Source organism: Carassius auratus, chromosome 31 (genome assembly GCF_003368295.1).
Source record: "Carassius auratus strain Wakin chromosome 31, ASM336829v1, whole genome shotgun sequence".
NCBI lineage: Eukaryota > Metazoa > Chordata > Actinopteri > Cypriniformes > Cyprinidae > Carassius > Carassius auratus.
Genome location: NC_039273.1, coordinates 19,092,452 through 19,103,456, shown reverse-complemented (window position 1 = coordinate 19,103,456; position 11,005 = coordinate 19,092,452). Strand labels below are relative to the sequence as shown.

Below are 11,005 nucleotides of genomic sequence, written 5' to 3'. Positions count from 1 at the left end.
GTGGCCAAAAACACCCTTTCTTACAAAGATAATACTTGAAGTGCAGGATAAAACTCTTGCTGTCTGTTGACGTGCAATAAATATTGAAAGTCATGTACCTGTCTGTTCTACTCATTTCAACTGACTTGTGAAAACTGCAAAAAAAAAAAAAAAAAATGTAGCAACTTTTTTTCCTTTTTTTTTTTTTTTACAGTAACGCAAATAGTTACTTTCCCCGGTAACGAGTTTTATTATAGAGTAATTCAGTTACTAACTCAGTTACTTTTTGGAACAAGTGAGTAACTATAACTAATTACTTTTTTAAAGTAACGTTCCCAACACTGCTGATAGCTGATTTTGCAGCTAGGAAATGTAGGCGTGTGCCTCTGTAGGGCCTCTGACAACTGATGGTAGTGAAAATGTTTAATATAGTTCTATAGAATAGCAGAATGGTCTCTTTATAGAGATGTAGTCCCTCTGTTCAGTAATTTCTACTGTGCAGTTATTCATGGTTATTTGCTGTTTAAAATGTGCACTTTAAAATTCACACTTCATAAAATTCATACACTTATACTTTTATTTGCACTAAACTTTTTTTGCACTTTTAACTTTCTGTGTTTACATTGTTCAGTTCCAATTATTCATTTGCAGCAGTTATTTTGGAAGAGAACCTAACTAATAAATTCTGAATGGAGTGTCCAGATGTGCATAGGTTCTTTGTAGCATGTAAATAAGGGCATCATCCACACCCATGTTGGACTGATATGCAAACTGCAAAGGATCCACATAATTTTTCATACTGGCCTTGATGTAAAAAAGGACCTGTCTCTCAAACGTCTTCATAATATGTGAGGTGATTGCTACAGGTCTGTAATCGTTATGGTTAGATGGATATATCTTCTTTGGAATTGGGATCAAACAAGATGTTTTCCAAAATGTCGGGACCTTTTGTAGATGCAGGCTTAGGTTAAACAGGTATGTAAAAATACCACTCAACTGGGTAGAGCATGTCCTCAACAGTCTCGGCCCAATATCATCAGGCCCCACTGCTTGCCCTGACTTCAGATGGTCCAATTCACCCTTGACCTGAGATTGATGTAGCACCATCGGTGGGGTTACAGTTGGAGAAGAGATGGGGGAGAGAAAGGTCATTTGGGAAGTGATGTCACCAATAGGAGAATGGGGGGATGATGTCATAGATGGAATGAGTGAGGGAAGTGAAACAACACCAGGCAGCAGCAGACCAGGTGTGGCAGGCTGATGTGGCATTGGGTTATCAAATCTATTAAAGAATCTGTTATATATATATGATGGTATACAAGATAATCATATACTACAAAAAGTAATTACAATAGTAAAAAAAAAGAAAGATTGCTTCTAATCTAAAATAAATGAATACATAATTATTCCTTGTAGCTCATCAGAAAACTAAAAACTGGTTCCCACATTTTATCAGAATGTTCCCAGAAATGGTCTATTTGATTCTTTCCAGATGTTAAGTTAAAGAAAGTCCAGTTAATCAGTCAGAAAAAAGAGGCCTAGCATTTCCACAAAAAAGCAGAATATATTTCTTAGCTACAATCATACCATAATGGACAGGCTGAGAGACTCAATCATACCTTTGGGCTGAGAGACTCAAGCAAATTTGACCGACCAAAAATTGCTATCATTGGGTCAGGGAGTAAAACACAGTTACAGACCTTGGCAAAGAACTGGAATATTTCTGTCCAAAAACTCTGAATTTGTAAACAGAACCAGAAAAGATGTGCCAGGGTACCCTCAGCAACTTTACACTTGTCACATATGGGGGAGACAGAAGGATAGAATTTGCGGAGCTTGGTTTTAGAATAGTGAATTCTGTGTAAAACCTTGTATTGAATAAGATGATGTCTCGAATTTATAGAACTCGGTAATCTGAATTCCTAGATCTTCTTCCCAAGCAGCTTTCAAATGAAGGGAGGAAAAGTTTATTTAATCTTTAAAAACATTAACGAATTAACAGGTTAAACCCCTAGCATCAGGAGAATTAAAAACTAAAATATTTTGCTAACAAAATCTGAGATATTTAACAAGATGATCAATATTAAACCACATAGGACTACAGTCATCAAACAGTATTTGCCTTATGTGTCTTGTTGAACATTTAATCTCAAAAGGAAGGCAAACAAACCATGTATTCCTCCCTTTTAAGCTTTAACAGCTGGCATCCTCCTGGAACATCTTACCATTAAAGTACATTATGGAAAATGAGAACATGAATAAAAACTCTCATTCTGACAGAACACCAGTAAGGTCCAGTTGATCCTGAAGGTGCAATGGGGTTCAAATTTATACAGTACTTTGCCAATGAAGATCTTCCACACCAGAACTTTTTTTTTTTGTGCATTTGTCATACTGAAATACAACTGACCCAAGCTGGAGAATAGCGAAGCAAAATTAATTTACTAATATAGTGAATTATTTCTCTACTAGGTGAGGTTGCATCCCCTAAAAATATATAATTATAAATCAATTCATTATTTTCAGATATGTAAAAATTATGTTTTCCATGGAATGTTTTTCATGGAAAATTCCAGTCAGTATGAACAGGGGCTTAGATAGTGATGATTGAATTTACACTGTCAGCCAGATCTATCCATTTTGAGAGAAGCAGCAGCAGAAGAAGAAGAAGAACGGCATGAGGTCATATTTTTGGCATTCAGTTTGAGCTACTTACAGACCTGTTTATCTGACTTGAATCTAAGCACTTATATATGACTCTCATAGCTGTCCTTGCACTCAGCATCATGATGGAGGGTAGTCATTGTATAAACTCGGATTAAGTCACCTGTTGAATCAGTCTGTGGTGTAACAGTTCAGTCTAAATTAGAGGGTGGTTACAAAGATTGTGCTGTGGGTTCAGTGTGGAACTAAAATATTTTCTCCTTTGCTGAATTTAATGCTGTGTTTTGATGTTTGTCACTTGATGTGGTCCTTAAACACTGCCATCTGCTGAGAAACTTATACAGCACCACAAACCAATTATTATTATTATTGTAATAACACAAAATCACAGCAGCACAAGATACCGAACATCTCTTTCAATATATTTCAAGATGATCACCATTTAACAATGGTTCACATTTTATTTTTTTTATTTTCACCTGCACATGGTTTGTCAAATTGCTCCCTTCTGATCATTTGAAAATTGACAAAATTGACTGTAAACCACAGTTTCTCTAATTTCATCCACGGACGTGTTGCTGCTCCAGAACTCACATCTGAAAACAGTAAAACCTTACAGGAAATATTGCACTGCTAACACATTTTAGGTGAACTGCTTTGACTTTCTACTAATGACTTACTTAATTCAGAGTTTAAGTGTACCACCTTTGCCTCTTGTTATACAGAAATCTGTAATAATACACTTTTCATCCTGTCAGTTACTAATTTATTTTTCTTTTTTTCTTTTTATTCAATCTCTTTTGCCCCATCTATGATTATAAAGCACTTAATGATGGTGAACAGAGAAATTAACCTGCTATAACAACCTAGTCATCGACAGGATGGAGAGTGCGTTCCATGAAATTCTATATACTTTTTGTAAACATATTGTTACATTGCCTCTTTTACATTTCAACAAAAAACAGCAAATAGCTGACCTTCCTTTGATCAATGACATAATCCATATAAATCCAGTAGCTATTTTAATCACACACATAATTACAGCACTCATGGCAAATTTCTATACATATATTGTTTTTTTTTCAGTTTCTTCCACATTCATGCCTTTTCATTTTAAATCGTCTAACACAGTGACACAGTGAACACACATTTAAATAAAGACAAAAACGGTAACATACATTTTACATCAAGAGCTTCTCAAAACCTGATTTTGATATTTTAGCTAAAATAATTAATTTTTACCTTTTAAGTCAAGTTTTTTTTTCTGTAAAGTATATACTCTTTTTAAACATTAGTTACCCATGAGTAATATTGCAGCAAAAATAAATATTCATTAAATGTCATGGTTTGTCATAATACATTTTAAAGACAAGTACAAAATGGACCTACCCATGCACTTGCAGTCACTGACTGAGGCAAAGCTGTGAATGGGATGTTGAGCACAGTTCAGTAAAAGCTAAACATCTACTACCCAGCACGTATTATTTGATATTTGTGGGTAGAGCCAGTGTGTTTTTTACTGTCCATATGAATACGGAATTTCAACGTAAAGTTTCCAGTGACTGCAGTGTAGTTGCTAGTTCCATGTCCACAGGCAAGTGTAGCATGTCTTCATGTGGTGATCAATTTGGCATGGTGATTTTCTGCCATTTTTTTAGACCACACACTCACACCCACCCACACACTCACACTCACACTCATACCCACATTTATTAATTTTCATTTATTTTTACAGATTTGGTCTGTTATTTGAAGTGAAAAGCTGAATTTTGCTCAATGCTTTTCTGAGTAACAGCAGAGCAAACTAAAGTTCTCTGAATTCAGAGAGAAAATAACTTACTCTTGTAATTCTCACAAGCAAACATGCACGATGGATTCTTCATACTTTTCATAGGAGGACACAGAAAGAAGAATTTTGAGTTTTTGACTTGTCTGAACTTTTCTTTTTGTTTCTTTTCTCTTTTTTTTTTTATAAAATAAAAAGGAAATAATTTTCAGACATTTTGTTTCCTGAACTCTACCTTTGGTTGTTCATTCACAATGTTGGCATATTATTTGTATTTTATTATTTGTTATATATTGTAAAGTCCTGCCTCCTAATGAAGAAGGCCAGAGGGACAACATTTATCCCTGTCATTTACACTTACTGCAGAACTTTAACCCTGACATATTCTTTATCTGCTTATTTTCAGCAAGAGACTCACCTTAAAACAGCATCATTTTCAAATCTTCAAAAAGAAAGAGTAAGAGCCTGACCACCAGAGTTAATAAACATGAAATAAAGTAATAATGTATGTAAAAAGAATAATCCACTCTGGAAAAATAAGATAAGTATAACCGAATCCTCTTTGGTGAGAAAATTCAAACTTGTGGAGAAACCAAGATGGTTGCTAGGTGGTCACTCAAGGTTTCTGGATGTTCAGCATGAATTTGCAGACAGAATGGACAATGGTTGAAGCAGGCTGGTCGGGTTCCAGCTCAGCAAACAGATGACTCACATTATCAGTTGTGCTTCCTTGTTTTCGAGCCACTAACCCAAAAAGTCTGCATTATAAACCAGAGTAAAGTCTTATTAGTTATTTTTTTATAGTGCATAACAAAATAATTGTCATTGATATTTGGTATACTCACTTTGCTACACCACCCTCTGCTTTATTCCACCTGTGAAAACAATGGGATATGAGGCCCATGCTAAATTTAATGTAGAATTATATTTCTAAATGCATGAAATGTAGTACATGGGCCATGCAGAAAAGCCAACTGAAATACTTAAACAAAATATTCACTTTCTGTCTTGTGGGTCCAAATTGCAGTAAGTGATCATGTTCATCGGGTAATAACGACGGAAAAAAATTCTAAAGGAAAATTACGTTTTGTTATTCCAAGGTCACACAAGATTGATTAAAGACAACACTTAATCATTGGCTATGTAAAATGTACTTAAACATAAAATCCACTCACTTCCTCTGATTGTCAGTGAGTGTGATGCCCTGTGTGGACACTTTGAAGTGGATAATGGTTGCTGTAGGAGAGGATTTGGCAGCAAGTGTTTCAGTGATGGCTTTGGCCACAGCCTGTGGACCAGTCAGTGACTCCATATCCACAGAGTTTATGTACAAAACATTACATGCTGGGAGAGAGATAAAGTAAGTGTGAAATTGAGGTTGCATTGAAACTTTTTTGTGTCAAATAACACCAAAACAATACCATGTAAAAGGAATGACATGAAAAAAGGACGTCATAACTATTATTTTAGATAAAATATACTTTTATGGACTGGTTTCATGTGCACATGGTGAGAGTAATTGATTTTCATAGGCAGAAGTTACTATAAAACTAGCATGCAAACAGTGACACAAATGCTAGCTAAGAGATGATGTGTCATATTTACCATAAAAATCTTCAGTAGGTTTAGGAGGTCCTGAAGTGGTAGAAAAATTGAGAAGAAATTAGGATACAAATTATATTTACAAAGGGCAATGAGGGAAACGAGAGACTCACCTGTTCCCTGCTTTAATAAATCCATAGTTGAACTTGTTGGAGTGGCTAACTCCAAGGCCTCTTCATTTGGATCTGTTCACAAAAAGATCAGACATGGAGACAAGTACAGGTCAGTCAATGATTGAGGAATACAAACAAAAATGCCATCTATTAACAAGAAGTCAGTTACAGGGGTTACAGGAACTGGGTGATAATTTCATTCTCACCTCTTGTAGGGATCATAAGCTTGCATGGAAGGGCCAGAGGTGTGATGGCGTGTTGATAAACGAGAGCAGAAAGACACCCTGTAAACACATACAAAGTACAGGTTATAGCACACAAACAAGCTGATAGGTGGAAGACTACAGACTTCTATTCAAAAGGTACCAATTTAAGTCAGTACAATACACAGCAGACAAAAAATAAAACGCATCACCACTGAAATTCATTCTTACCAAAGTATGGCTCGTTTGGGCAACCCTTAAGTCTCACACCCTTGGCACAGGTTTCAATCAGGAAGTGTCGTACCAATTCATTTGTGATGTCTCCAACTTCAAAGTAAGAACAAAAGATAAATGAGGATGAAGTTCTGTTCTGTGTTGATTTGTGTGATTCATGCAGTTACCTTTCTTCTGCTGCACCATTGGAGGGGGAGAGGCTACTTTCATGGCCAAGCCATATGCTCCTCTGAATGAGTTACTGTCTCGAATGACAAATGCTCCTGGTTCACGATCTTTAAGAACACAGATGGCTAAAAAACATAAAAGATTAAATGTATCAATTACATTTGGGAAAAGTATTAAGTATTAAAAATTAAATGGGAAAAGTATTCATAAAATGCATTCCAAATTCTGAATAATTTATAATATATAATTATTCACGGTATTTAGAAGTGCCCGCACAGTAACAATATTGTGCATATTCATTACCCTGATATATCACATTACCAAATACTGGCACATGTCTAATCTATATAAAGGCAAAACACAGCAACCACATTAATGTTCACAATGGTGTCGTGATATGGCTTGCCCTATGATAGATGGGTTTGGCTCCACACTACACAGATTCAGAGAAAACCAAGAGTGTAAACTGGCATCAGATCTCTCACCTTGTTCCCTTGAGATTTCTGGTTTGTACCAAAATTTGGATGTATCTTGTACAAATTTGATATTGATTCTAATATCTGGAGGTCCATCAGCTAAAAAAAAGAAAATAAATAATTAATAAAATAAAATAATTACACACATCTGCTTCATTAGTGAATTTATTTTCAAGATTTCTAGCTGCAGTTCTTATCTTACCATATATTGAGCCAATCGCAGCTTCTTGTGGCGACACTTGTGTAGGAGTGGGTGCTTTCCTACTTTTGATGCTCTCTGTTGGAACACTTTTAGAATTCTCTGCAATGGATCCCACAGTTATGTCCAGGGGCAAGAACAGTGAGGGGCTACAGGATTGCTCTAGGTGAAATGAAGGAGTAGCTAGGCCAGACTGAACCAAATAATTGGTGCTTTGCGTGGACTCTGCCCCATGTCTCTCAACTGGAGTGGCCTGACACCTAGGTGGGGTTTTGTGTTCTGGGCTAGAGGCAATTGAAGCAGGTGAGTGGTGGCGGTCTATCACAGGGCTTGGCGGGATGAACTTGCCACTGCGACCCAAAAGAGGGCTGTTGGGAGTGGTTGGTTCACTGCCGCCAATGGCTGTTGGTAGACGTCGCCCCATAGCAGGGCTACTTGGACCACCAAACCTACGTTGAAGGGCAGGGCTTGGGGGTGTATTGGTGGCAACTGTACGGTGGAGTGTGTTCGGGCTACCTGGGATGTGATGAACACCCACAATGTTAACAGTGGCCTCATCGGGGTTCAGGTAAGTAAAGGTATCTAGGAAGAGAGGAGCCCGGACAGGCTCAGATGGAAATGATGCAAAGGCAGACTGCCTTCCCAAACTGTTAGAGAGCAAACAGATAAAACAGAGAAGGTTTAAGCATACACTGTAAAAAATTTCTTGTTGTTTTTACAAAAACTTTTTGGCAGCTGTGGTTGCCAGAATAATTTTGTAAAAATACAGAAAACTGTAAACACATTTACGTCAAAAACTGTTAATTTTACAATATAAAGCTGTAATTTAAAAACAAGAAAATGTGAATATAAACCAGTAAATTCAACAACACACAAAATTAAATCTGTTTTGTACCTTGAAAAATACTGACAACCACCATAATAATAAAGATGGTACTGTATAAGAGAAAGCCACATGAAGTATCAAAGCTCATCACAAGTAGCTTCACCACAAGCAGAAGTATATATATATTAACATATAGAAGGTGCACATTTATGGAAACACAAAACACCATCATGGTAACACACGTGATACTTAAATAATGCAAAAAACTTTCATTAAGCAACAGAAGATGTAACATAAAGCTCAAATGTACATAACTGATAACAAGAACTATTTAAAAACATGATTATTTAAACAAAATACTTTCAAACGTGGAGTGTCACGCAGGGAATTCTGGGAATATCAGTTTACAGTTTTAGACTGTAAATTATACATTGATTTGTTCTTTTTTTACTTCTAAAAGCTGTATAATTAACAGAATTTTACTGTAAATTTACATTAAATGCTTTGTTAGATCTTTTACAGTTTTTCCCTGTATATAGTACGGGAACTTACTGTTAACCTATTATCAGTTTTTTTCCGTAGCGTTTTTACAAAATTTTACAGTTAAAATTACACTTATTTTTTACAGTGTATAAAATTAATCATATACTTTCACCCAAACAAATACATATATTTTACATTTTGAAAAAAGGGAAAGTGTTCAGATGACACTTACCTATCATAACAAGGACTGTTAACTGCTTGAGGTGGGTTGAAAGTGTGGGCAGTAGGAACTGGTCTTTCAAAAGCAGGAGAGTACTGATGCTGCAAAGGAGAAATCAATCCTCTTCCTCTGACTCCTGTTCCCACAAAACCATGTTGCTCTATAAGAAAAAAAAAACTGTGTATGAGTTTGCACTGCCACTGCCTCAACATCATATGACACAAATTTGGGGTTGATATAATGAAAGCTCTAGGATGAGTTCAAAATTGCATGTTTTAAAACAAAATGTAAAATGTTAGGCAGGCAATATGGCTGATCTTGGAAAGCTAAGTATAATTGTATTCCACATGACATTAAAATAGGACATTTAAAACTTAAAGAGCTACAGAGCAGAGCCTTTTGGCACAATATTGTTGACACTATAATACTGAAATACAATTTCAATAAAACCCTTATACTGTATACAAGAGGGCTTGCAGGAGTTAACAGGAGTGAATGTGTACAGGAAGGAGAGTGTAGCATTCTTGGAGATAATGAACATATCATTGTAAGGATTTCCACTGTCATTTCAAAATACTCTTACCTTCTATATCATCACTAGAATCAGAATCTGATAGCAGCAGGTGTAAAAAGGGAGAAAGAGGAGCAATGACAGTTTTTAAAAGGAGAAGAGAATAATAAAAATGTGATTGTGGTGGGAAAGCACAGCAGGAGGACAGTGACAGAAAATAGCGAAAGGGGTATTTCTGAACACTACTGGCCATGTAACGGATAATTAATCAAGTAGTCTACTTATTAAATGATGACAAAATTTAGAGAATGTTCATAATTGGACAGTGGACTATTTGGCTTTTATAGGTACTCACCTGAACTGCTTTGTTGTACCAGAGCTTCTGTAGGGTTCTGTGCCTTCAGAACTGTGGCTGAAAGAGCGGCCTGACCAGAATGGCCTATTTAAACAAAAATACTTTAATTGTTAGGTTCAAGCATTCAGTTCCTCTTCGGGAACTCGAGCTGCGTCGAGCGATTTTGGGGAACGCCTTTGGCAAGAACAACTCTGAATATCGTGTGCAATCAGTTCAATGGAAGAACGTGACATCACGGACGGGGTGACGTAGCGACCAGGAAGGCACGTGCCACGCAGCTGGCTTCAGCTTCGCGTCTTTCAGCAAGTGCTCTGTGTGTGCATGTTCATAAGTCTGTCTTGTAAGTCTTATTTACTGTTGTCTGTCCAGTATCATTAGACTAAGATGCCTAAAGTCTAAAGCAAGACCAGACATTTGAAGGGCGAAACCAAATCGCGCTATAAACTGTGTGTTCCTCCATGCCAGCGCTAAATCACGGCTGGAGACACACATGATTTATGCGTGGTTTGCCTGGGGTCGAAGCTGTCCGCATTTTGAACGATTGCCAATGCGGATGCTTCGATCCCGGAGGGCTCTCTTCGAGGAGGGAGCCTTCGCTAGCGTTCCCCGCGGCTCTGGCAGAGCGGCTGCTGCACTCGTGGGGTTCGCAGGTGGATCTGGCAGAGGGAATGGAGACGGGCCAGTCCTTATCTCCTTCCTCATCTGCTAGATCCAGCGCCCAAACCCTGGGATCGGAAGCACGCTCGTCGGTTTCTTCCCCCCAGGGCCGACACTCCACCTCTCTTCGTCTGATGAGGTGGATGTGGAGACAGTTGGCAGGGATTCACCACCCCTTTCACCCCAGTATGAGGAGCTGCTGGAGGTGGTTACTCGCGCAGTTGAGAAGTTAAAAATAGACTGGCCCCCAGAGAAAAAACATGAACCGCAGAGAAGCAAACTCGATGAGCGGTATCTCAGGCCCAGACAACCACCTCCAGCCTGGAGCCTTCCCTTTTTTCCCGACCTCCACGATGAAATAGTGATGTCGTGGAAACACCCATATTCCACCAGTCTCTTCGGCCCTGATTTGCAGTATTATGGGAATGTGACAGGGCTTGATGAGCGTGTGTACAGAGCGATGCCACGGGTCGAACAGACGCTTGCGGGCTATCTGTCACCCGGTTTGGCGTTGTCTGTGAAGGCTCCG

At 37.8% G+C, this 11,005-nt stretch overlaps 1 protein-coding gene across 8 annotated transcripts in view; it reads right to left on the bottom strand.

The window, feature by feature from the left end:
* Positions 1-3,046: 3,046 nt before the first annotated feature.
* Positions 3,047-11,005, bottom strand: part of LOC113050734 (tensin-1-like) — a 108,521-nt gene continuing 100,562 nt past the window's right edge. For 7 of the 8 annotated variants that reach the window (XM_026213995.1, XM_026213999.1, XM_026213996.1 and 4 more), the window contains 14 exons: positions 9,820-9,903; positions 9,537-9,563; positions 8,966-9,113; positions 7,428-8,071; positions 7,235-7,324; positions 6,749-6,874; positions 6,579-6,674; positions 6,351-6,428; positions 6,145-6,216; positions 6,035-6,064; positions 5,605-5,773; positions 5,430-5,498; positions 5,275-5,304; positions 3,047-5,187 (listed from right to left, as the gene is read on the bottom strand). In XM_026213995.1, the coding sequence (XP_026069780.1) occupies positions 5,046-5,187; positions 5,275-5,304; positions 5,430-5,498; positions 5,605-5,773; positions 6,035-6,064; positions 6,145-6,216; positions 6,351-6,428; positions 6,579-6,674; positions 6,749-6,874; positions 7,235-7,324; positions 7,428-8,071; positions 8,966-9,113; positions 9,537-9,563; positions 9,820-9,903 (1,805 nt within the window). In that variant the 3' untranslated portion in view covers positions 3,047-5,045. The remainder of the gene's footprint in view (positions 5,188-5,274; positions 5,305-5,429; positions 5,499-5,604; positions 5,774-6,034; positions 6,065-6,144; positions 6,217-6,350; positions 6,429-6,578; positions 6,675-6,748; positions 6,875-7,234; positions 7,325-7,427; positions 8,072-8,965; positions 9,114-9,536; positions 9,564-9,819; positions 9,904-11,005) is intronic. The other variant, XM_026213998.1, reaches the window with a different exon arrangement.